The 27,110-nt window shown below is 41.6% G+C and overlaps 1 protein-coding gene across 1 annotated transcript; it reads left to right on the forward strand.

Moving 5' to 3' along the window:
- On the forward strand, positions 1–26,909 carry SLC15A1 (solute carrier family 15 member 1). Its single transcript, XM_054078837.1, has 23 exons — positions 1–54; positions 3,701–3,729; positions 6,887–6,971; positions 7,059–7,200; positions 10,263–10,382; positions 10,559–10,658; positions 10,899–10,989; positions 12,119–12,202; positions 13,257–13,339; positions 14,521–14,607; positions 15,797–15,886; positions 17,209–17,253; positions 17,363–17,395; positions 17,497–17,585; positions 18,792–18,873; positions 20,678–20,803; positions 21,480–21,629; positions 22,047–22,096; positions 22,705–22,812; positions 22,955–23,051; positions 23,462–23,608; positions 24,437–24,544; positions 25,828–26,909. Exons 1-23 carry the CDS (start codon positions 51–53, stop codon positions 26,014–26,016), a joined length of 2,139 nt encoding a protein of 712 aa, XP_053934812.1. The 5' UTR covers positions 1–50; the 3' UTR covers positions 26,017–26,909.
- The last annotated feature ends 201 nt before the right edge of the window (positions 26,910–27,110 follow it).

Below are 27,110 nucleotides of genomic sequence, written 5' to 3' on the forward strand. Positions count from 1 at the left end.
CCTTCTCTCCCTCCCTCCCTCCCTCCCCGAGCAGGGACCGAGCCGGTGACATGGGTAGGTGCTTGGGAGCGGGATGGGGGACACCCCGGGGGCAGGTCCCCGCCGGGCCCGGGGCGGTGGTGGGACCGCTGGAGGGATGCAGGCACCGGGATGCGCCCCGGGGGATGCTCCAGTCGCATCCCGCAGCCCCGAGTGTCTGTGCTGGGCTGTGAGCAGCTCGCCCAGGGCTCCCGGGACCCGGGGATGGCTCTGCTGCTCGGTGGAGGTCTGAGGGCATCACTTCTTCACCAGCTCCCTCCCTCTGGGGCAACCACCCCGCTGGCAACGCTTGTAGGAACCTGCCTTAAACCCTAGTGAGAGCCAAGCAATGTTGCCTCAGCCTCTGCGAGTTCTTTGAGCTGGACCCCTAACTGGTAAGGTCTATCCTAAACTTTTAAGGCACGCAGAGTCTAAAATCCTAGTGCAAGCTAAATGTGGTGTTTCTTACAGCTGTTAAGTAATGCTTTTTCACAGGAGTGTTTACTTAGGGTTGACCTAATCGCTGTTTTTTAAACACAAGGAAACACAGCTGGAGGATTAGGATAAGGGCAGAGCCCATTTAGCTAGTTAATCCTGAAGATTCATTCCTGTCTGAACTGGAACATGGAGTAGCAAAGGCACAAATGATGCTTTTCCATGGTGTGGCTCTCCATTGCCCTTTGCTGCACCCTTAGTCCCACAGTGTCCGAGCATCCCGGTGTGCCTCTCCTCACAAGCAGCTCCTCAGCTGGGGAAGCCTTGAGCTGTTTAGGAGAGGAGCCTAAGGTTCCCAAAATGTGAGAGAGTACTACTGCAGCTTTGACCAGCAACTCTGCACTCTGGAGACAGAGGACAACGCTGATGAGCAGGCAGAGGTTGGCAGTGCTGCTGCCTAGAGGGACACCAGAGTCCTAATGGCTTGGAGGGCCAGCTGGAAAAATGGTGATAACTCTGGAGAGAGAGAGAAACACAATGCACCTGTGTCTGCTCACATAACATCAGGTTTGCTGTGTCATAGGTTTGCTTTGGTGCCTTCTGTGTCAGGATCTTTCTGGAAGAATGAAGCATGGAGCAGGGACTCCTGGAGTCACTTGTCCCGACGGCAATGGCATCCTTGTGTAGGTGATGCAAGGCTGCTCCAGGGAGCAGAGGCAACAGGCATGGCTGTGCCACGAGTCAGAAAAAAAGGATATCAGAAAAAAATTCTTTACAGAAAGAGTCATTGGGCACTGGAACAGGCTGCCCAGGGAGATGGTCGAGTCGCCTTCCCTGGAGGTGTTTAAGGAACAGGTGGATGAAGTGCTTAGGGGCATGGTTTAGGGAGTGTTAGGAATGGTTGGACTCGATGATCCAGTGGGTCCTTTCCAACCTGGTGATTCTGTGATTCTGAGTCCAGTGGCAAGAGAGCAGGCACACTCTGGAGCCAGGAAAATCCTAGGTGAACAAGTGGTTGTGTGCAGGTTTAGCCTGGCTGCAGACGTGGCTTATTTCAACCAGGTAAAAGTTGCTGCGATGGCCGATGGAGCAAGGCAACCTGCTCCCATCTTGTCCACGGACCATGAGCTGCCAGAGCTGCAACATCCCACAGTATCTCTCTAACTGCTGGTGGGAGGTGCTGGGGAAGGGGTCAGAGCCATAGACTGCCCCCAACCTTGCCTGCAAGCGCTGGAAGGAGAAGAGCGACTCACTGATAAATACCTATTTAGATTCTGTGCCGAAGCTGAGAGCTGGGTGTCTTCTGTTCTTACAGTGTTTAAAAATCTCTTAATAATTTAAGTGTGTAACTTACACACTTAATACAAAGTGTGTAACTGCTTAGAGGTGTATTTTGAAAAATGCCAAGCTCTTCAGTGTTTTGTGAAGAAAATGAGCAGTTCTGCTTGTTCTTCTTTGTGGGGAGATAACGAGAGGATTGTTCAAAAGAGGAACAAGATTGTCAAAAGAGGAACGTACTGCTAGAAAAACTCAGCTTTACCACTGAAATTGATGCAAAGCTCTAGGTTCTCTGTGTTTTTGGAAGTCTAGCCCTGAAGCAGCCTGACAGTGGAGTTCCTCGGATGGTTTAGGTGCCTATGTTGAAATGTTGGCTTTAATGCCATTCGGGGGGGTTACTGATTGCTGCTATAAAAGAAGAGTAGAAGGCTAAGTACAAAATGGTTGAGAAATATTTGTGTCTCTTAATCACTGAAGTTAGTCAATGTTGTCTGGGAAAAAACGCCTCTGCAATATCCTCTGGGTAGGATTTCTTGCAGAGGTGATGCCTTTACCCTCTGGAAAGGAAAAAAACCCAACCAACTGCAAGTTCCTTGATATGTTTTTCCCAAGGCTTAGCTAACAGGCAGGAGTGAACTGCTCAAACTGATGTGATGAAAAACTGGCAGTATGATGCACCAGTGCTGGAAAGGCCAAGAAGTGGAAATAATCAAGAAGTTGTTATGAAGGTAGTCTTATCAGTAATCCCTTGGTATCCTTCAGGATATCTGCTCACGTGACTTGTGTAAGTGACATTACCAATAACTTTAATGGCTTGGGTATCTACCTGTGCCCTGAAGTTGGTGAGTTGGCACTTGCTGGATATTACTTGTCTTCTGGGAAAATATATTCTTGAATTACCTGCTTAGTACTATTGTCTCTGTAATGAAAGTAGTTATTCATGGCAGTGGAGGAAAGAATCAGATTGATTTGTTTTAATAATTCTTGAAGGTGACTTTAATTAGGATTGTGTCAAACACCGTAGTGTTGCTGTCAGCTGTTTTCATCTGTTGTGAACTATAGACTAAATAATGATCTTAGCAAACATTTTTCTTACAGGGATCTATTATGGGCACACTTCATTTGCAAGCAGAGATTTCAAAGTTCACATCTTGTACTTGGTTTTATCTTAATGATAATGAATGTGCCCATGTGGTTTTATAGGGAATGCTGACATTCATCACGTGGGCACAGGGCCTTTGTCTGAACTGGTACAAGCTCACTGACCCCTGAGCCAAGTAAGCCCTGCAGGACACTGCTTGGAGGGCTGCTGGGTTAGTGAACCTGCTGTGTGCAGCTGGAAGTGACTTCAGGGATGCAAGCAGCTGTCTGCTGACCTCAGTGGGACCCCTCCTGGGTCTTCCTGGGTTCATGTCCAGGTTATGGGAATGCCTGATAACGTGGATCATGCCGTTGGGCTATGTATTCAGCCCTCTGTAAGTTTGAGCTGTGGATAGTTTATCCCTTTCACGAACCTGGCTCCCAGCCCAGGCAGAACATCTTTACTCTATTCCTTTCTCTTGCCCTTAAGGTTACATCCTCAAGAGTGAATTAAAACAACATTAATCTTCTGTGACTGGTAGGGTGCGTACCACCACCTTGAATGATATGTGGTGAGCAGTCAAAGTGATGCTTTGTCTCATCAGTACTTTTTCACTTTTCCCTGGGAGAGTACGTGAGTCCATACATAGCCTGAAAAACAAAAGGCTAACGAGTGAAGATTTTGGTAATAACTATCTTGCACCATAAAAAGTTCCCCTTTAAGAAAATGAAGACATATTCATCCTGAACGCACGTGCAGTTTCCTGAAAAATACTGTGTTTGTGTTTCATTATGTGTTTTAACCTGAGCTTTTTCCATGTCTTTCAGTGGTTTTAAAGAAATGTTGCTTAGTACTTTCCATTAACTTGCATTTTTTTCCCCTCCACAGCTGCGAAAACTGAGAGTCAGGGCAAGTCGGTGAGTATTGTTTTCTCTTATAAGGAGTTGTTGTGGTGACTCTTTGGGTTACATCACTTGGGTAACTTTCGCAGGGCACAAAAAAAAAAAATCATCCTATAAACACACTTTAAAACATACTTTTCAAATGAGTATCAAATGAGTTAACAGCCAACACATGCAAAAAAGCCTGGTAGCTCAAGAAATTCCAGCTAAGCATGGGTATGCTCACCACCCCAATAAAACACCTGAAGAGCCTTTGCTGACTGGGCAGACGTCTGGAAAAAGGGTCCCTGGAGCCCATCCTTCATGTGGCTGAGCAGTCATCGTCCATCGACTCTCCCTTAGGACTCTTTTCAGCGTTAACGTTCTTCCTCTTGAATCTTTGGACTGTTAATGACACCTGTCTCAGCAACCCTATCTCTGTCTTTGCTTTCCTTATCTTGCAAGGTTTTACCCTGCAGACTTTCCTCACAGCTTTCTCACAGCTTAGTAGCTTCCTCAGCAGCCAAAGTCAAAGTTGTGCAGTGGGGTGGTGTCAGACCTGTGCTGGGCAATCCCAGGGCAGGGGAATGTTACAGAGAGCATTATAAAACATAACCTTCAGGTTACCTTTTCAGCGGCGGATCCAGTGCTTTCTGGCCAATACGGATCACAACAGAAGATGTTTCAGTAAATGTGTGTATACACATGGATAGTGTACCATAGGTTTAAGAGGACAGAATAGAGCAAAACAAGAACAACGCAGGTCATGTATTACCAAGGTGTAACTGCATAGTCTCTTCTTGCTTTTATAATCTTGGCAACATAGAAGGTCTGTTACCTTGTGAAAGACCCTGCGGCTTTCTCCTGTATGCCCTTGTTCATGCTCAGCCCTGGATGTGGCATGCAAATCCCTGCCAGCTCAGGGGCAGCTGATAACCCAGACCCCTTAGTGGCTTCTGTACCAGCGCATGAATGCAGGACATCTCCACCAGGCATGTAACTGCTAGTGGCTTAAACCAAACCCCCAGCCTTGATGGAAACTCATTACCTCCCCAGTTTGGCACAAAACACCACTTCTACACTAAGGTGTTGGGCACTGTGATGGTGTAGCACTGGGGAAGTTTAAAACCCAAAGAAAGAGAAAAATGGTTTTAGTGTGATTTTTGTGGATTTCTGGTGGGGATGGGTCCCCGCAGCCCCTGGGCCAGGAATTCCTTGTCTCTTTTTTTCCTGCAGACAGTACAGACACAGGGAAGTACATCTCTTGGTTCAGATGGGGACACCATCCCCTCTCTAGCTGAGTTATACCCAACGCCACTGGTAGAAACCAGTCATGCAGAGTAGGTTACTGTTTAGAGCCTCGACCCAACAACAGCCAAAATTAAACCCTTTTGGGTATACCTAAAAGTATACCTTTGGCTGAGCCAAACATTCACAGCGTGGTTCCACATCCACCTCCTCAGGAGCACAAATGGTTGCGAGGCTTAATGATGGTGCACAGTCAGGGCTGGGTGGCTTTCTTCTGTACGAGCTTCAGTCCACCAAAAGTTGTGTCCAAGTTGGGGCAAGACACCTAGAGCTCCTACTATCTTCAGCTGAGGGAAGTAGGCAACTTCGAGTGAACTTTATCTAATTTTGGGATACATGTGATTTGCCTTCCTTTGGCGATACCTCTTTCTGCCCATGGAGGATATGATAAATTGAGTGACAGGTTTCTATTTAGGCCTCTAATTTTGGTTGCTCTAAAGCTAGATGAGACCTGCCAGGCGCTCCCCTCAGCTGAAGTCGGACTCTTTCAGTGAAGCTTGCTTATCAAACCATGGTAACAGGCACACTATGTACTTGGTTCAGTTGATAAAGAAAATCGATGCTATTCAGGCTGCTTGGACATTCCCATGCCCGAGTCATACTAAGTCAGCAATACTCTTGCCACTCTCTCTTATTTTGATTTCTCTTGCACTATTCACAAAAAGCTTATTGTGGCACACAAGTCTCACACAAGTGTCGTGTTATTCATAAAGGCTCTGGCTAAACTTTTGGCTGGAGACACGGTCTCTCTGATTCACTCATGTCAGGAAGGATTTTCGTACATAGAGTTTCTTTCCTTTTGATCTACAGAGTTAACTTTTCTCCGATTTCACGTGAAATATGGGTATACATAGGTTTAGGAATCACACCTATATATATGGGTTTGATTCCTAAACCATCACAACATGAAGACAAATATTCATATTTTTTCCTTCTCAGTGCTTAAGCTTCATAACTGTTTTGCCTTTGGGATGCTCTGAGGTCTATTAAAAATCTCATTTTTGCAACTTGTAGAATTAAACCCATAAAAACAATAAAATGGAGGGCTATGTTCAAATTGCATTTCTAGCAGCTTTAATAGAAATGAGATCATTATTCATTCAATAAGAAAAGTAGGTGATCAGAAGTCAAACTTCCAGTTTTACTGATCGTGCCTGACTTGTACCTGATGTGTGCTTTTCCTCTTTGTTGCAATGGCAAGAGCCACATCACAGACTATGTGCTGATGACCATGGAGATGCCTATCATTGCAAGTGAAGGCACAGTAAATCCAGCAGTTAATGCCATGTCATTTTAGGTTAGGAGTAAAGTCAGTTCTATCAGGGAGTCCGAAGAAATGAAAGATTCTTTATCAAGCAGAGTATTTGTAAGGGTAATGTCCCTCTTCTGAGAGATTTTTTTGAACAAAATGTTTAGATGTTTATGTACCTCACCTGGAGGTAATTAGCAATAACCCTGGGCTACTTACTTTGGTGTGCTGTGGGAGTTGGTGTGGTGGTTTTTGTTAGGTTTGGGGCTTGATTTTTTTGTCATAAAGAGTGGCTTTTCGCATATTCGTGGATGCCAAATAAGATTGCTCTAAGGGCTGGATGCTGAAGACTTCAAATGTAGATGGCATAATTCTTGCAGGGCAAATATAGTGTTATCAACTATTTTCTGCGAAGGGCAGGTGAGAAGTCTGTAGATCTCTGGGGACTAAGGATTTACTTTGGTCCAGGTAAACCAGTGTCTTTCCACAGAAGCCAATACAGCCTCCTAACCCCGGTACCTAACCACTCCTGCTAAGTTTGTATTGAGCTTGCTCAAGTTGTAGGTCACAGTGGGCAACGTTAATCTGTGTTGCATAGCTCTGTCTGGGCTCACGTTGTCTGTGTCTTGCTTCCAGCCCAGCTGCTTTGGCTACCCTTTGAGCATCTTCTTCATCGTCATCAATGAGTTCTGTGAGCGGTTCTCTTACTATGGCATGCGAGGTACGTCCTGTGAGTTCTCATGCCTACCAGTCTTTACCCAGCCCTGACTTCGGTTTGTAATCAGTTGTTTTCTTCTTCTTCCTACAGCGGTGCTCGTTCTGTATTTCAAGTATTTCCTGCACTGGGATGACAACTTGTCTACAGCCATCTACCACACATTTGTTGCTCTGTGCTACCTGACACCAATCCTTGGAGCGCTCATAGCGGACTCTTGGCTGGGGAAGTTTAAGTGAGTGCTTCCTCATAAACCAACCAAAAATCATTGAAGCTCACCCGAGATCAGTGTTACTTGAAATATTTCCTAAAGCAGCATCTCAGAACAACAGCTTCAGAACTGGGGTTGGCTATGCCAGGGTTGTTTTCTTCCCCAGAGCGTGAAGTTTTAATTGATTTAGCTCAAACCTGAAACTGCACTGCAAGTTAACAAATATTATTACAGTTCTGCCAATCACTTAAAGAGCGTAACTTGCTTTCCAAGCATGCTGACTGTTTTTTTCATCTCATTTGTAAGCTAAAGTAAGGAAAGTTTTCATCAAGCTCTGTAAGTACCTGAAGGGGACCTAGGAGAAAGGTGGGGAGGGACTTTTTATAAAGGCAGGTAGTGATAGGACCAGGGGCAATGGATATAAACTGAAGAGGGGCAGATTTAGACTAGACATTAGGAAGAATTTCTTCACTAGGAGAGTGGTGAGGACTGGCACAGGTTGCCCAGGGAAGCAGTCGATGTCCTGTCCCTGGAGGTGTTCAAGGCCAGATTGGATGGGGCCTTGGGCACCCTGATCTAGTGGGATGTCCCTGCCCATCGCAGGGCAGTTGAAACTGGATGATCTTTAAGGTCCCTTCCAACCCAAACCATTCTATGATTCTATGAATATAAATAGATACTGAAGTTTATAATTACATTGGATGGAATCTTTGTTTCAGGTGGTCAATGAAATCAGGGAAATATTGTGTTTCTTGTTATAAACTGAGGATTAGAATACATTCTAAAACCTTCTGTGGTTCAGAATTGATTTGACAGTTCAGTGGGAGGTTTTACCGAGTTGCAAGTCTTTCTCTACATTTTTTTTTTAACCTGTGAGCTAGATGCTCAGAGAAGTAGAACTGAATGAAGTGCTTTGAAATGTAACCAAGTTATTTCCAACAGCTTGGTCTTGCTCTCCTTTGCTGAGGTTGTGCTTCTAATAGTGTTTACCTTGCCAGAAAAAAGCACAATAAAGATTTTATGAAGGGATATGAGTCAGGGATGTTTGCTGACTTGTCAAAGGTCTCGCAGAGATTAGAGATGAAGTTGGCTGTGCAGCTGATTGGCTGTAGGCTGCAATCTTCTTCCGCTGTGTCGACAGCATCTGTGAGACCAGGGCCACAACCCCTGCCAAGCGTGCTCTGTGGATTTAGCCTAATCGGTATAAACGATTGCACATAGCTTGATATCTGGCAGACTGAATATATGTGCACTCCTTCAGTTCATGTGATTTTTAAAATGTTTGTAAATCTACATTGGCTTTTACCTACATTTTCTACATTGGTTTACCAGGTGAAGCTTTGCAGAACTTGCATCCCTTCTCCTCTGGTAGCAGTGTCAGTGCTGCAAGCCACCAGACCCTTAAAAGGAGCTCAGTAGGATGGCTCAGGGCTTAGAATTGAAACTTTAAGCTCGACAAGAAAAAAACATGCTATTGGAAAAAATAAATAATTTGCTGGGGTTTAAAATACAGATGCCCTAAAATGCAGGAAGGTGCCATGAGGAAGATTTAAACAATAATTCTTCCAAAAAATGATGATGAGGAAGAGGAGGTTACCCAAACACTGTTAAAGACTCATATAGGAGAGACTCAAACCTTATGCAGTCTGTGTACTTCATGCAACGTGTGCCGAGGAGCAGCTGGGACCCACTCACATTGTTAGATGTAAAATTCTTGGGGGAAACAGTACAGAAATCACGGTATTTTTTTTTAAATTGGTACCATCTATACCGCACCACCTATGTAAGTGTTGTCTTTGCAACATGCTTATGAGCCTCACAAATAAAAGATAGAAGTTTTTTCCCTGGTCAGCTCAGGTTTAACTTCCGTGGGAAACTTTCTTCCAAGTTGTTAAGCAACTAAAGTAACTATATGGAAGAGCTATTTAAAAAAAAAAAGTTCTATTTTATCTAATAAAACCAGATTCACTGTTGCCCCACTTTGCCTAGTTTTTTTCCCTACTACAGGAAAGAGCGCTTTTAAGTCAGAAAAGCCTTGTTCTACGGTTCAAGAAGAACTTCATCAATGATATGAGTGAAGTTTCCTCTGCTGCTCTTGTATCAGGGTTCTCCAAGCTTGCTATGAGGATCTCTTGCCTTCCTCAAACAGACTTAGGTCGTCCCAGGTCCCTGGTCCTCACTCTCCACTGGGTTTGGGGCTGCTTCCTCTTCAACCTAGAGTTTTAAGTAATTTCACATCATTGCCTCTTATTTCTCCTGCTTTTCTGCCAAACCAGAGACCTTGGTTGCGGCTATTGAATGGAGGCCCAACCAAGGAAGTGGGTCAACCTGAGTTAAACTATAATCATGTCGTTCCAACAAAGTTAAAATGGAATATGTTCCTCCCAACAAGAAAGAGGAAAGGCATGGCTGGGGGCGGGTGGGGGGAAGGGTAGTGATTCTGCAGTATTACCTTCCCAGGCACCTCAGGGCAGAGGAAAGTCAGGCTGAAAGGCTGTGTTCTGTACTCCTCATTGCTGCTCTCACTCCACTCTGAGTTTAAAGATGTTTGTAAACTTGCAGCTGAGAGAGTGGGGTAATAGCGTTGTTTGCGACAGTGTTTCTGAAGGAGTCTGCATGTTTAAAATAGACTTTTTTTATTATCTCCTCGTAGCTAAAATATAAAAGAACATAGAGAATGGTTAAACAATATCGTGATCAGCCTAAATTGCCTATTCAGTGTCGTAGTCTAGTTGAACTTCACTATATGTTAGTGTATATGATAATGGCATTCCCGAGCTGGTTACTCAAAAGGCAACAACTGAAGATATTTGAATATCTCTTGTGGTCTGGCAATATCTGCAGAATCCATTTGTCATCTTGCCTTTCTCAATTAAACAAAGCTAGCTAAAAAAATAATAATGATAACAGAAACACTGTGACAGAGTTGTGTGAACAAATTTTTACCGTAGCTTGTGATAAGCTGTGTCCATAACTTGTCACGTCTGTTAATTATGCTTCTTTACTAAGCACCTTTTAAATGAGCAGAAGTCTGGACTGCTGGTGTGTCAATGTATCTAAACATTTATCTCCTGCCTTTATAACAGGACCATTGTCTCCTTGTCCGTTGTCTATACCATTGGGCAGGCAGTCATGTCTGTGAGCTCCATAAATGACCTAACGGATCACAACCGGGATGGCTCTCCTGATAATGTATCGGTGCACATGTGAGTGGCCTTTTACATGTGTTTTTTTTTCCAGGTTAATGAAGGGTGGGAATACTTACACCCTAAATTTATGCTATCTGAATTTCAACTGTCTCACACTCAGTCTCTTACATACATTTGAAGTCAGAAAGCAATGTGATATTTTTTTTTTTCCTCTTTTTTCTACTTTGTCCCAGTGCTCTCTCCATGATTGGCTTGATCCTCATTGCACTTGGTACTGGTGGGATCAAACCTTGTGTGTCAGCATTTGGTGGAGATCAGTTTGAAGATCATCAGGTAGCAATGTCTTTCAGATTTTAGGTCATACGAATATTCTAACTAATATTTGACTACTGCAGTGCTCTAATTATGTACATATTTAGATGTGTGCCTTACTGTAGCGTTTCCTGAGTATCTGAAGAAAGAGCTGGGTAATTATTTGACTTGAACTGTGCAAACAAAGCTGATGGTTCTATCTAGGCTGATCAACGTGGTTTCGGCTAAACCTTTCTAAACACCTTTCTGTTTTTACTGTAGGAAAAGCAAAGAACTCGATTCTTCTCCATCTTTTATTTGTCTATTAACGCTGGAAGTCTCCTGTCTACTATAATTACACCAATTCTCAGAGGTAAGGCCACACATTTCTTTATAAAATATTTAAATATCAATGAAGAATGAGTGTTGGATTGCAGTCCAGTCAGATTAAATTAAGTTTGGCTCCCTCTGCTCTCTGACACCTTGTGGAGTTATCTGGCAATTGCTTTTCAGGTTTTCTTGTATGTCATCAAACCTTTTGCAGGTGAGGTACTGTCAAAACCAAACCAATATGAGATCTGAATTGCCTTCAGATCTAGTACTTATGATCCTAAACAAACATGCTGAAGCCATCAGCTTTTACGCCTAACAGGTTTTATTTCCATTGAGATACAAAGATGGTGTCTCTTCCAACTCCTTTAAAACCATCACTCAAGAAAGAGTTGTACTCTTTTTGTGGGAAGGGAAGGGGAGAGAAAGAGTTGCCCACTTCTGCAGTGAAGACTGTTTTGAAGGGTGTCCATGCAAAGGATAGAAGTATCTATGCATATGCGAATGCCTTTATCCATGAGATGAAGTAAATAGTGGTTTTATTTGTTGAAGGAGAAAGTTATTTTTTTTCTGCTTATAATGAATAGTGTGATCCTAAACAAAAAGTAAACAGTTCACTGATTCATATGCATGTGGATTTTCATGGCACATTTACACAGATGGTGCTGTAGGGGTCTGCTTGGCAGGAGTTTAAAGAAGGCTGTTTTTCTCAAACAGAAGAAAACTGCATGTGAGTTCTGGAATAACCCTAAGGAATTGGGCTGAAATTCTGGCCTTTGGATTTCTTGACTGGAACAGACTGTGTAGAAGCATTTTAAATGTTTGCTCAATGCAAATTAAGCAAAGGAAATCTAGGGATAGGCTCTTTATCAGGGAGTGCTGTGATAGGACAACAGGTAATTGCTTTAAGCTGAAAGAGGGGAATTCTAGATCAGATACTAGGAAGAATTTTTTTACTATGAGGATTGTGAGGCACTGGCACAGGTTGCCCAGGGAAGTTGTCGATGTCCCATCCCTGGAGGTGTTCAAGGCCACGTTGGATGCAGCTTTGAGCAACCTGATCCAGTGGAAGATGTCCCTGCCTATGACAACATTCAACAAGGAATGCAAAGAACAGAAACCCTATGTAAAATATTGGCAGTGCTGACTGGGACTTTTACTTTGTACTTCAGGTCAAGAGTGTGGCATCCACAGCAAACAGCGATGTTACCCGCTGGCTTTTGGAGTTCCTGCTGCCCTCATGGCTGTTGCTTTGGGTAAGTGGAACAGTTCCCATCTTGCTGCTTCAATTATAGTTCTCATTATATGGTAACGATCTCAGAATAAAGAGAAAGTGGTAGAAATCTCCAGATATCAACCTCTACCGATACCTGATTGTTTCTGTAATTATGACTTAAACTTTTTTCTTGGGCAGCAGGTGGGTGGAATTAACCTGAAGCACTTGGTTTTATAGAAGAGACTGGTTTACCAGTAGAGACTGGTGGTGCTGGGGAGACACACAAATATACCATGGAATTCTGTACATTATGTAATTTACTGTCTGTATTTCTTGAACTACTGAAGTGTATAAGTAAGGTCTTTTGAAGGTAGTGTGAGAACTCTGAGAAAATACACTTTGGAGACTATATGTAGTCCAGGATAGCAAACAGTATGAGGACGAAGACAAGTAGCTGCAGGATATCAGTACGTACAATATACTTGTATATTGGTCCTGGTTCTTCATGGTCCTGATTGGAATCCCACATAGGGTGAGCCTCCAGCTACTGGTGACCCCATCTTACCTGTGCACTCAACTCAGAGCAGATGGAAGCTGCAGTGGTTTGCTGTGTCCTGCCCCACACGTGGCAGGGCGAGGCTTGGGAACGTGCCTGGGTGTGGGAGCTGAGGAAACCTCAGCAAGTCCTGTAGTTCAGGCAGAGCCTCACATGTCCCTGCATGACATAAGTTGCAGCATATTGGATTCCTGAAAAGGAGCCCATAAAGCTTTCTTAATATTAACTTAATATTAATATTAGGCTACAGCAAGGCCAGAGCCAAGGTCCTAAGTGGTCCGTGTTTTGACCATCCCTCAATTAAGCTAACATCCCACTGAAGACTTAGCCTAAAAGTCTCCAGTTTTAGTCCTTTGCCTTAAACAATAGCATTCTGCTGATACTAATTTGATTTCTTTTACTGTATGTTAATGTGCTAATAGGTACATTCATTGCTCCCTTGGGGGCTTTTTCCCACGCTGACTGTTAGGGTTTTCATACCGAATTACTTGCTAAGACTTCAATTAATCCTGAGTTGTCTTCTGTTCGTATGTTGTAGTTGTGTTTGTAATTGGAAGCAGGATGTACAAGAAAGTTCAGCCTCAAGGCAATATAATGGTTCAAGTTTCCAAATGCATTGGGGTAAGTACTTTTTGTATTCCCTAACAGCAATTTTTACAACTGTTACTGGATCAGAAATCTGTCATAAAGTGAGAACCTCTGAAGTTCTTACTTTTTTCCTTGCAGAAGGTTTCTTACTGACACCTTCAGATTTATAGATTGCCTTTTTATTTATCTATCTTGGTTTATATCTGAATTCATACACAAAGTGAAAAAAAAAGGAAGATGTTAATGATGTGTGAAAGCTTATCCCATATTCTGGCAATCATTCCTTCCTTGTTTGTGCACGTTTCTCTTCCTACAGGGCTGCATACAAATGTGCATTGACCTGAGTCCAGCGCAGATCTACTAGTATATTTTATCAGTCTTTTACCAGCAAAAAATTATTGCTTATTAAAAGAAAGTTATTTGCAATGAAGAGGTATTTTGATCCCCACTGTAACAGGGAGGCCATGGGGCTTGCATGTTAGTGCAAGCCTACAAGGAAGGGAGCTAAAGCTACATGAGTAGCAGTGCATGTCACACCTTTGCTGTGCCTCAACTTTGATATTCTTTTTTTTTTTTTTTACTTTTTTTCATTTATGGGCTCCCTAATTCTCCATACAGATCTACCAATTTATTATAGCCCAGACCATTGCTTGTCTTGTAAGCACAAGACCAAATCCAAATCTCTATAGGTGACTTTGGCTATCACTTAAGAGTGCTGCCTCTAGGGCCCAGCTGAGCTTTACATGTTATCCCTTTTTACAGAAAAAGTCTTTACAGAAAGTCTTATGAGTTCTTCAGGACTATATTGGTGTATATTAGGTGTCGAGGTACAAGGAATATCTATGACATGAAATTACATGAATACATTTCACGTGAATAGTGAAATGTACTCCTACATCCATTCAGCTCTGAAAATCTGTGCTTATGATATTCTTCTACTTATTGCTGTACGTGAGTTAGTCTGAGGTAGGCAGACCTTCTTGTTCTTAACAGCAACCCACACTAAGACAGACTACTCTGAGCTCTTTGATTCATGTCATACCAGGTGCCCTCTCCACTGGATATGTAGTGTGAGGCATCATTCCTTTAGACGCCTAGAGCCCTTAACAGGAGTAAGTCACCTGTAGCACTCACTAAAGCAGGAGTGTCATCTTTAATGACAAAATAGCTGATAGCAATGTAATGCCGTTAAACAAAACTCTGTTTCTCCTCAGTTTGCCATCAAAAACCGGTTTCGGCATCGCAGCAAAGAGTTCCCCAAGAGAGAGCACTGGCTGGACTGGGCGAGTGAGAAGTATGATGTAAGTACCGCTTGAGCACCCCTGTGCTGTGATGTCTCCTGACCCTCAGCTTCTCTCTTGTCTGCTCTGATCCATTGCCTAAAGCACCAGGTAAATAGTATTTGGCCTCTCCATTATTTAGAACCTAATGGTCTGGGCAGACCTCGGTGCTCCCTTGGGATTGCAGGTTACCACGTCAGTTCCCATGGGAGAAAGCAGAACTGTCTATGAGTCGACACTCTGTGTTGTCGTTGGTTGCCCAGGGATATTCAAGGGAGTTGAAGAAAAGATTATTTCCCTTGTTGAATGAATACAAACACGTATGAATTTTAGAATTAGTAAAATAACAAGTATTATCCCTGTCAACTTCTTGTTTCTCTAAGTACACCAGCTCCAGAACCAACTTTGAACAAAATTATGCTCATTTAATGATTGCAGAGGGGAAAAAATAGGTATGGCATTGACTATACGGATAATGCCCAGTGACGAAGCACCTGTCTCAAGATCAAACTGCAGAATTATTTTTTACTGTGAGAGTGGTGAGGCACTGGAACAGGTTGCCCAGAGAAGTCATGGATGCTCCGTGTTCTATACCAGGTTGGATGGGTCTTTGAGCACCTGATCTAGTGGAAGCTGTCCATGCCCATGGCAGCAGAGTTGGACCTTTAAGGTCCCTTCCAACCCAAAGCATTCTATGATTCTATGAATTTCAGCTTAAGTGGAAATATATTGCATCCTCCTGGCCTGTTTAGCATAACTCTGGAGGTCTTGTGTCCCACAGTCCCCATCCACGTCCTTTGACTCTTATCCACCCTGCCCTGTTGTCAGCAGTAGCAGCAACCTCAGCCATCCCCCCTTTATTTTTTCATCTGTGAAACGTGTTCCTCAGTCACCTGCTGCTCAAATGCCTCGTTCCAAGAATAATACAGCAGTGTTAAGTGCTGAATCTCCTGCTGCCATCAATATTCATGCCAAGAGGCGCAGACTTCTCTGATATCAACATCACCTTTAACCAGCCGCCCTTCCCACACCCACAAGGCAGACCTTGTGCTTTTGAAGAGAAATCAGTGAAGTACACTTAACATACAAAGTTCAGGACACGGGTAAACATGACATGATGTGTCTTTACCTGTTGCTGGGCTGCAAACAGCAGTCTGCAACTGTCTCTTATTTTGACTAATTCCTCTTGTGTAATTCTTGTTTGCTGCAGAAACGACTGATTGCTCAAACTAAGATGGTGATGAAGGTGCTTTTCCTTTACATCCCTCTTCCCATGTTCTGGGCACTTTTTGACCAGCAGGTAAAGTAGAAATTAGCTTAGTAATTGTGGCTGAACCATGTCACTTTCTGTACTCTGGGATCATCAAATATAAAAGATGCCTATATGAAGGTGGAAACTAATTCTTTGTGATTTTTTTCTAACTGCTTCTAATGCAAAGGGGTAGTTATTGAGTCGTGATAGTACAGGATGTTCTGCAGCCAAAGCAAACACAGTTTATCTGGACATGACTAGGACTGATTCAGTGACTGAGGCCTCTCCAAATCTTGTACCAGTGAAGAACTGGAGCACAAACCAGTCATTTAAAGCTTTTTTTATTTCTAACTCTTCTTCCGCTCTCAGTAGGGAGATACAATGTAGAGTCGTAGAGTCCTAACGTAAATGCTCTGGAGAACTGGGGATGAAGTGAGCTGGGTGACAGCTTGCTTAATCACTCAAACTTGATATAAATACCACATGCTTTCAAGCAGAAGTATAAGCCTGCAATTCCCGTTCAGTTGGTGGACTGAGCATACAGGACCCATGAAAGCAGGCTTTCAGAGTTGGGTGTTGAAGTATGAGTTAAGGAGGGAAGCTGAGAGAACCAAGAGCTGAAAGCTTTATCCACAGGAGAGTGTAGGAAATCTGGTCCAGATTTCCTGGATTGTGCTGTTTTAGTCTAGTGCCAGCGAGCTGTAACTATCAGCGTGACCTGTTACAAACAGGCAATTCTTTGTTGTATAATTCAGAACTCGGTACTTATTGCATGAATAACGACTATCACATCTCACAGTGGCACATCGTGGGTGGTTTAGTACATCTTGGATGATTAAAGGCTCTTGCCACAGACACAGCAGTGCATGTTCCTGTCTAAACCTGGGTTTGGGCTGAAAGTCAGCCCTTCTTGACTCAGCTCTAGGCAGGTTTTCCAGGGCTCAGGCTGGGTCCAGCCCTGGCCTGGCCACCTATTATGGGCTGTGTGATGGAAGGATGGAGGATGGGCACATTAGGGTTGCTGGGCGCTCAGGCCCAGGCAGGCGGCACTAAGGGACTCAGGTGGCTCCTGTGCACTGCACGCAGCAATGCTCTGTGCAGGATGTCCCTGCCATCTCTCCGGCTAATCTCTGCATCTAAATTATTTTTCCACTCTATTTCACTAAACCGGTAAATAAAGTGCAATGGGCTATGAGGATCACTTTGTTCAAAAGTTTACATTGCAAAGTAAACACTCCTGTAGCAAGCTGGCTTTATTTTTTTTTATCCTATTGCATGTCTTCCTCAACACTTCACATATGAAAGCAATTCAAGAGGGACTTTGGAAGATTGATTTAATTTCGCGTTTTTCTTTCTCTTCTTTTGTTAAGGGGTCAAGATGGACACTGCAAGCCACAACAATGGATGGGAATTTTGTAGGTTACTTTTTATTACCTTTTTATTTTTCCTTTATTATCATTTACTTTTCAGATCAGTTTTATTTGTTGTCATAATGTTAAAACCAATTTCTCTTTTCTTCACTAGGGAGCTATTCAGATTCAGCCAGACCAAATGCAGGTACAGTAAACTTCTGTCTGCCAACTCTAAGTACTTCATTTAAAAAAAAGGACTTTGAAAAGTACTTAATTTTCTTCCCTTCTTATGTTCATCTTCAACAGACTGTGAATCCAATCCTGATTATTATAATGGTCCCAGTTGTAGATGGCGTGATTTATCCTTTAATCAAGAAATGCAAGATTAATTTTACGTAAGTTGATGTACTTACTTGACTTCCAAAGAGGCTCACTTTAATGGCTTCTTTAAACTGCTCTTCCAGCCCTAAAGTAACAAGAGCAGTCATTCAGCTAAGCAGAAACTAGTAGATTATTTTAAATGGACTTAATGTCTTTTAAAAACAAAACAGAAAAACATAGGACTCTGGAAGTGGTATGTATGGGCACCACAGACTAGAGGAAGAGATTCTAACAGGAAACTAACAATATTTCTCAATTAAGGGCAAAATCTTTCGACTGAGGAGAGCTGTTCTTTACTGTTTTCCACTTTACTTGTGTCTACTCTCTCTCCTTCCAAAGCATAAGTAGAAATACAATGTACGTCCTTAGCACATGTCGTGTTTTGAGCTTAAAACTATCCAAGACGTGTTCCCTTTTCAGTCCAGGTGATGAGTCTGGCTCACTGGATACATCTAGATGTAGATTCAGAGGGCATCACACATTATTTCTGATGTTGGTAATGAAGTGTTGAGCACTTGCAAGTTGGAGGGGCAGAAGAGAATATAGTCCTTAAGCCAGTTCTTATAGGGCTAAGATGAAACACTGTTTTCCCATGTAGTTATGAGAAATCTGAGGGGGTGTGCTGTGCTGGAAACAGCGTCATTCAACTGTGGATGCACTACAACTGACAAATGATAGCATAAATATAATATCTATGTTAAATTTACCCTTACGTCTTACCTAAATGTTAGTAGCTGTCTCCCAGTTCAACGTATCTCCCTGACTACATTTGTTCAATATTATTTCAATTTAAACATAGCAATATAGTCACAAGTTGTTATGCTTTTTTTTTTTCAGAAGGCATAACTTCTTGCATTTTTGTTGTTTTAAAGCTAACAACTGTACTGGATTGGTTTGGGGTTTTTTTCTTGTATATCAAACTTTTCCAGCTCAAATACAGAAACCTAATCATTTATGTTCAGTCATTGTTTGAGCCCAGCAGAATCAGAGTATCAGGTTATTAAGATGCTGTAGGAAAGATATATTTCCTGCTATTGTAACTATGATTTAAGGCACCCTGTCTAGCAGAACATTTTCTGTAACATCAGCCCTTCAGATGGTGATAATGTGCTGGTTGTGGCCATTTTAGTTTCCCACCATGGAAAGAAAACAAGAAACAGCAGAAGCTTTAAATTAATATTTGTCTTAAGACTCACATATGCATTTTGTTGCTGTACTAGGCCCCTGAGGAAAATCACCGTTGGCATGTTCCTCGCATCTTTGGCTTTTGTTGCTGCTGCCCTTGTGCAAGTGCAAATAGACGTAAGTTCAGCCATGTGCAAGTCTTTACTATTAATATTTAGTTCTTAATACAGAACAAAGTGTACTTAAGAGGAAAATGAGCCAAGACTCTTAAATTTGAAACCAAGTGTATGAGCACAGAAGTAGAGAGAGGGAAAATATTAAAGTATATTACAGTAGTGTGATTAGCATAGTGTAATTAACTAGCTGTGAACACCATCCTGGAAAACATGTCACCTGTCATTAACACAAATCACACATTAAAGGCAACTTCACGCCATTGAACAGACTAGAATCTGAAAACAAGAGATTTGTTTGGCCTGCCAGGGAGCTGCATTGTATCTCTAATCTCTTTTGATATTTAGACTGGAGGTGAAGCGTGACAATCTGGCAAGCATCATCACAGTATGAGCCAAGATGATACCTGTTCAAGGCAGGATTCATATCACATACTTTCTAGATCCGTCAGGTCAGCATTAGATGTAGGTCTCCCCTGTAACTGGGGAGCTGGCAACACCTCTGGAGGAGATCCATTGCATCCCAAGATCTGAATAGCAATCCAGAGGTACCTATCTGTCTTCACGCACTATCAAGGTGGAGTGCTCAACTCTTAGATGCCTTTAGCTAGGAATGAGAAATTACCTTCTTAATATCTGGCTCTGGCAGCAAAACAAGCTTTATGTTCAACACTTCTTCTTGAAGTTTAAAGTCTTCAGCTGATACAGACACATCCAGGCTGTTTCCCCAAATGCCCTGTTCAGAAGGCCAGAGCTGTGCACAGACAAACCTACTGGCACTGGGCAGATGCTTCATCAAAGCTGGTAACTTCCTAAACTGTTGAACAAAAATTCCATGCAGAAAGGCAAAGACAGATAGACCTGATTTTGTTCATGATATGCCTAGAGGTATCAAAGCTGATAAAAGTATGGCAAGAGAGATAAGGTTGAAGCAGAACTCAAATAAAACCAATTCTTGCATCTCTTGATGCCCTGCAAGAGCAGAACCTATTTACTCTTCGATCTAAACAAGTCTTAAGAGGAGTGGCTGAGGGAACTGGGATTGTTTATCCTGGAGAAGAGGAGGCTGAGGGGAGACCTTATTGCTCTCTACAGCCACCTGAAAGGAGGCTGTAGAGAGAAGTGTGCTGGCCTCTTCTCCCAAGTGACAGGGGACAGGACAAGGGGGAATGGCCTCAAGCTGCACCAGGGGAGCTCCAGTCTGGATATCAGGAAAAAATTTTTCACAGAAAGGGTCGTTTGGCACTGGCAGAAGCTGCCCAGGGAGGGGGTTGAGTCCCCAACCCTGGAGGTATTTAAAAGATGGATAGATGAAATGCTCAGGGACAGGGTTTAGTGGCAGATAGGAATGGTTGGACCCCATCCAAGAGGTCTTTTCCAACCAAGTGATTCTATGATTTTATGCTGGGGAGAGGAGTCTTCAGAAGTTCAGTTACTCTTGGCTATCACACCAGGCAGTCCCTACACGTGTTTCTGTCCTGTTCAGCAGTGGCACTGCTCGGGGGTGAATGAGTCAGAACATGGTACAAAGCAACTTGGGAACAGAGGCTGACACAGGGTGTGGGAAATCCCCAATCCCTGAACTGCAGCATAGCCATGGCAGAGGCAGAGTGCTGCAGGATGTGGTCAAAGAACCACCACATCTAGTAGTTATGAAACTCATTAATAAATTTGTGGCCCTCTGACAATCGCAGATAATGAAGGAAATGCTGGTCTTCATCATGAGATAATTAAGATCACAGTAATTATAGTACTTTTTCCATGTGATTTAGGATAGAGCACTGATTTAACTTTTCTCTGCCCTACAGAAAACTATTCCACATTTCCCTACAGCTGGGCAATCCCAAATCAAAATAATAAATCTAGGTGCTGATGCTGCAACGGTTAACTTTGAACCTCAGATTAAGACTGTGAATGTAACATCTAAGGAGTGGGTAAGCAAGGGGTGATGGGAAATAGCAACAAAAAAAAAAAGTCTATTAAGTAAATTGAAGTGGTTCTTAACTAATGGTTAAAAATTAATTTATTATTATAAAATACTTTTTATAATTATATAAAACAAAAGAGTTATCTTAGTACTACATTAGCATGTTTATTAATGTTTTAAGTATTTTATGCTGATTAAATGTACAAGTATTTAGAGTATTTAAAACATGATTTGGTAATAGTCACTCCGGTTATGCTGAATCCATAAAGACGCAGCTTGTATTTGCATCTCTTAGGAGGTGTTGCTATTCAGAAAATAGCATCTTAACTTATGCTAGTGCTGTCTCTGTAGCTAAACAGAATTTTACTTGGTGGTTAGCGCGATTTTTCTGGAGTAACAAATATAGAGGCAAACATAACAGCTATTCCATAATGCTTGTGGGAAGTTCATGTTACTTTGAGGCTTGTGTAATGAAATAAATTAATAAAAAATAATAATCTAATTAAATTAACTCTTGATGTAGAAAACTGGACAGAAATGAAAGTTGGGAGATGCTCATTATCTGTGGTGCTTCAGAATAACCACCCTGTAACTTCTGACCCCCTAAATCCTAACAGTACCTCAAAGCTGTAGACAAATATGCAGTTGCATGGAAATTCATAGCAATTCATTTCTCTTTGTAGACAGACTACATTACATTCGAGAATTCCCAGTTGCAATCATTAAACGTAATCTCCGGAAATAATACTAAAACCCTACTTATCACGTTTCCAGGAGGAAACCGTCACACTCTTGAAATTAAAAATACCACGACGGGCATTTTTGCTGAATTGGTAAGTCTGCTTAATTCCCAAGACATGGGTTAATATCTTAGCAGGTATCTATGTGGAGTGTGTGAAACTGAGAGCACAAGCTCTGGGTAGCTTTTCCTTTGTCTTGTTTTTTGTTTCTCCCCCGTCGGCTGAATCAGTAAGACTGATGAGCTGTAGAGAGCAAGGCAGGATGTTTTAAAAACAAAAGTGCAAAATTACCAACTTAGTACTTAACTTCACAGTTACCCTCCCACCAAGCCTAGGATGTCTGCTCATGCAGCATTTTCTAGTAGACATGTTATCATAGTAGGATCCTAAAAGGAAAGGTCTGGAGTCTTGCTCTGAAGCCTCTGTTAATTCTCACTGCTATGTAATAGTACACATTAAAGCTTTTCACTGATGGCAACGAAGTATCTTGAAAATGGTGTCTTCCACCAGATATTGGACAATGTCACATCAAAACCAGAAGAAGGAAATAATCTCATCAGGTAGAGTTTGTTCTGCTCCTATATTTTGGCAATACTGTGACTTCAATCTCCCTCTCAGGTGGACTCTTCCTACTTAATACAGCTTTCTATACTATAAGGAATCTCCTCTTGCTGGACACTTGACTTGATGTTTAGGCGGTGTAGGATCTTTTGGGCATGATTTACCTAAGCTATCTTGCATGTCTACGTTGGGTACAATTTATCTAAAATTGGGAGTGCATGTTTTGCTTCATGGTTTAGACTTTCTTGTAGACAACTAACACAGATTGCATGTCTAGAACCCCTTTTTAATCTTGGGTAAGAAGTATCTTCCTGCTTCTCTGATTTTCTTCTGCATCTTCCACTTGCAGTTGTATTAGTAACTGGCTGTAGTAAAAGCCTGCTTTTGACATTCTCCTATGTAGGCAGTGAGCTGATGTGGGTCTAGGTTGCTTTTTGTATTAGCCACATTTTAAGAGACTTAAAATGCTTTCAAAAAATGTTAGCAGACAAAAATGAAAGGGGAAGACTTGATCCTTGTTGTACTGCCAGTATATCATTAAAAGTAAACCCTGCATTCTTTGACTTGCACACATTGTTTATTATTTCATCATTCTTGCATTTTAAAGGTTCATAAACAATTTGCCCTATACTGTCAACGTCACTATGGGTGACACTTCTTTTGGAGAACTGACATCTCTTTCTAGCAGTGATTACAATATCTTTCAAGGAGGAAGGTAAGCACTTTTCTTTACCTAACTCTAACCCCTTCAAGAAAAACATACTTGTCCTTGGGAAAAGGACATAGAACACTTTCATTTTATATAATATGCACAATTGTCTATACCTGTGGTCTGAAGTGCATTTTTTCTTTTTCAGAAAATATAATGTTGAAGTTATTAGAAATTCAGTGCCTTGTTCATTTACTTCAAATGCATTAGGATTTGGCAGTGCCTATACAATTGTAATTAATGAGGTGAGTTGCCAATGCTGTTGGATGAACAAGACATATTTACTTATCATGTCTATATTTTCTTTAATTAAAACCAACAAAACCTTGTAGAATTATCCCTCATGCCCTTAGGTGTACATAGGATAAAATTCTTGTATGGTAAATGGAACATAAAACCATTGCTATCTACAAAAACTATATTATTATGATAATAATATAATGCAAGAATTCATGTTCATCACTAAAGGCCTTAAATCTTTAGCCCTAAGATGCGAAGTCTGCTGTAAAATAATCACTAATTTATAACTATGTCTGCAGTGCTTCATTACAGTATTTCTTACTTACCTAGAACTTTGTGTGTACATGATTACACGGATGATATAGAACCTTATAGACTCTTTATCACTGTTCTTAATGTGCTATTTATTTTCCAGTGTTCTGAACAGACTTCTGATGTAACATATTCTGAAGATATCCCACCCAACACAGTCCATATGGCTTGGCAGATCCCTCAGTATTTTATTCTGACTTGTGGAGAGGTAGTTTTCTCTGTCACTGGGCTGGAGTTTTCGTACTCACAGGTAAGTTTTGCCTTTTGGAGCTGTCATTGTATTAAAAGTCCTGACTGCAGTCCTTACTCTGGGACAAATGAAGATTTATGATATATTGGTTTTAAGTGGTGGTTCCTTATTGCTGCTATGTTTGAACAATGTTGTCCTTCAGAGTTCCCTAGTAGGACTATAGGCTGGCACAATTTGGCCTCGTTTCACTAGCATTCAGTGTTTTCCATGAAGATGAAATTATGCTGAATTATATCATTTGAAGATTGGACCACCAGTACTTAAATCTCTTTCTCACATGTGACTTTCTGCTGAAAATAAGTGGAACTGTACTGCTGCTGTAAAACCAAACTGGAAAGCCCTCAAATATAAAATTGACAAGTATGGACACCTTATCTCCACACCAATTTCCTCCATACAGTCTTTAGCAGCAGTACGCTCTTAATTCCTTCGTCTTCTGGCTACCGTTTGTATTATTAACTGTGTGCATTTCTTCCCTTAATTCTGAATCTGTGAACTGGGAAGATTGTAAGATGTGGCTTGCTAGACTATGACGCACTCGATTTCGTCATTTAATATATACCACATGCCACTGAGTCAGATGCAAAGTGTTCCTGTTAGTTAATAAGTGTGTAGAAAGTAGAAGTTTATAGTCAGTGCTCCTCTTGCTCCTTAAAGCCTTCCCTAGGACTGCTCAGTTCTCTAGCAATTTTTAATTAAGAAACCAACCAACAAACCAAGAAATCCTCTTCCCCTACAGAGAACCAATGTCTATTATAATGTAAAGAACAAAGCAAACATCAGAAAATAAAGCGTTTGACTAAAACTTAAGTGCATTTACTTCTACAGGCCCCATCTAATATGAAGTCTGTGCTGCAGGCAGGGTGGCTGCTAACGGTGGCTGTCGGTAACATAATTGTCCTCATTGTAGCTGGAGCATCGAAACTCAGTGAGCAGGTAAGCCCACAAGGAATTGATGTGCTTTCATATTACACTGTGAGAAAGCAGCTGTAATCCCCAACCACAATTTTTGAACATCTGCATTATGGTGAATTTGCATTTATGATTAGAATGTAGGAGGTTGGTGTTAACTCCAAGAGTGTACAAGCCAGTTGTAGAACTAGTTCTTGACTGAATACTAGAAGCACGTAAGTGACAGAGTTATGAATCTTCGTAAACTATCTGGATTGAAACTAGTGTTGAAGGCTGTGAGAACAGGGTGGTAAATTTTCTTCTGGAGCCACTTTTAAAGTTTCTCTTGGTCTTTTGCCCCAACACTTCCTCAATGTGTGTACACGTGTACATTACACAAATTAAACTTTAAACAACTCTAACAAATATTTCTTCAACAAAGGTTTCTTCCTCTTATCTGTTGCTTACCATTCCTGACTCACTCTGCAAGGCTCTTCTCTCACAAGCAGCAGTTTCCAGCATCTCTACGATAAATTGCTTCTCGTGGTGTAGAAATGCTGTGAACTTCTGGCCTGAACTTACAGACTAATGGAATTAAAACTTACCAAAATTGTGTTCACTGCTGCTGATCCTTTACCTGCATTCCTCAGCCTTGTCATATTCCTTCTTCTGGCTCCATTGGTTTCAAGCTCCACTCCTTGGGGCATGAAAGCTGTGGTTTGCTGGGTGAAGAGCACTTGGACAAGACTTTCTTGGACTTCTTGTGGTACTCCCTGATGAATCAAAAGGGATATCTGAGAGAGGGGAGAGTCTATCTTCGAAACAGGTCTGACAGTCCTGGTTTCAGCTAAACTAATGAGAAAGAGCATGAACCAGAGCTGTTGAGGTTTTTCGGGTGGAGATAGCACTTTGAAACCAAAGTTCCTTATCTTGCTCTTTGCCCACATCTGTGGTAAGCAGAAACTTCACTGCTGGCTGAAGTGGAAGTGGGATCACCTGGTTAAAAATGAGTCTACCTGACCAAAAGGAGGGCAAAGTTTTATTTTCAGGCTTTTGGTCTATTCTCCTATCTCTAGTAAGGGGATACTGTAGAACCTTACAACATTCATAGAACTTTAGTCTCTTCATTGAAGACAGAATTGCTAGAAGGGCGTCAATTCTGAGTTGCTTTAGTATGTATTATCTACATCTAATACTTACTTCTTGTTATATGTGCTCCATTTCACATTCTGAATTAACTTCACTTCTTGCAAAGAGTAAAAAGGCGTAATTCTAATAAGGAATGATTATTGATGGATTAATTATTCTTTTTTCTTTTCTTTTTACAGTGGGCAGAGTATGTGCTGTTTGCTGCCTTACTGTTGGTAGTTTGCATCATTTTTGCTGTCATGGCTTATTTTTATACCTATGTTGATCCCAATGAGATTGAAGCCCAACTTGATGAAGAAGAAAAGAAACAAGTCAAAAAGGATGAAAACCTCTGTGACAAGCCAGTTGAAGCTGACTCTCGGATGTAAAAGGTGCAGTCAAGGAGTGTTGATAAATTATGGTATCTTGTTAACTACCACTGCAATAAGAGGAATCGGGGTTTCAGTAACACTTCTGGATAATCTCACAGGAGAGGTTAAGAAAAACTGTTTTAACTTAAAATACAGCCTCTCCTAGGAAGCAAGAGGAAAAGATCAGTCTCTCCTGTACTGAACGTGGTATCTTCAATAAACTTCAGCAGAATTTGCACTCTTAACGTACCTCAAGCTTAAATACCATATCATTTAAATATTGAAAGCACACTTGGCACTACTAGACCCTGTGAAAAGATGTATTTTTATACTACATTTCAATTTTATGTCATGAAAGAAAGAAAAATCGCCAAGAAATAGTAATCGAAGCAACATTGTCTGTGTGACCCCTCCAGCCTCACTGTTACTTGAAAGCAGCAGGTCACATGTGCCTTATTCTTTTGTACTTCCCTACAGGTAATGGAAGCAAAGCTTGGGCATAGCTCAGATTAAAAAGCTGTCTGTGCTCCACATCGCAGTAACTTGGACATGCACTGTAATATAACACCTCATGTGCCTGTAAACTACCCATTTAACCCCTGTTATGTTTATAATTAAATATATTCATGAGATGTCCACTCAGGTAAACAGAAAATAGCAAATGACATTTGGAATAAGTAAATACAGTAAAACATGCACAGTAAAAAATAAAAATAAAAAAATAAATAAATAAGTAAAATAACGGAATTAGTGTAAGAGTATGACTGCAGTTGCATGTTAATAAAACCATCATTTAGAGTATGGAAGAATATATTTGCTGCTTAACAGGATTCCGTAGCCCTCTGTATGATGTTACAGAGTGACAGTGGTCTCTGTATCACTTTGGGAATTCCTGTATTTAGATCCGTGTCCCATACTTTCTCCAGGAGCTGGCTTGGACTCCTTGTTCCCTCCAACAGCTTGACTAAACTCATAGGTGCTTTGATACCTGGCTACACATCCTCTTATCTTATTTTTCAGCTAGTCCAGCTTGGTATTTGCAAGTGATCGCATTCAACCAACATACGCTTTGCTGGTACTACATATGCGTGGAACCCTCTGACTTCTGGTTC

The sequence above is a fragment of the Cuculus canorus genome, chromosome 1 (assembly GCF_017976375.1).
Source record: "Cuculus canorus isolate bCucCan1 chromosome 1, bCucCan1.pri, whole genome shotgun sequence".
In the NCBI taxonomy this organism is placed as follows: Eukaryota; Metazoa; Chordata; class Aves; order Cuculiformes; family Cuculidae; genus Cuculus; species Cuculus canorus.

What these genes read in the sequence shown, in the direction of transcription:
- SLC15A1 (XM_054078837.1), top strand. An exon ending in ATGTAACATCTAAGGAGTGG is followed by an intron (nt 20,804 to 21,479) that starts GTAAGCAAGGGG and finishes TTCTCTTTGTAG; the next exon opens with ACAGACTACATTACATTCGA. An exon ending in TGGAGTTTTCGTACTCACAG is followed by an intron (nt 23,609 to 24,436) that starts GTAAGTTTTGCC and finishes TTACTTCTACAG; the next exon opens with GCCCCATCTAATATGAAGTC.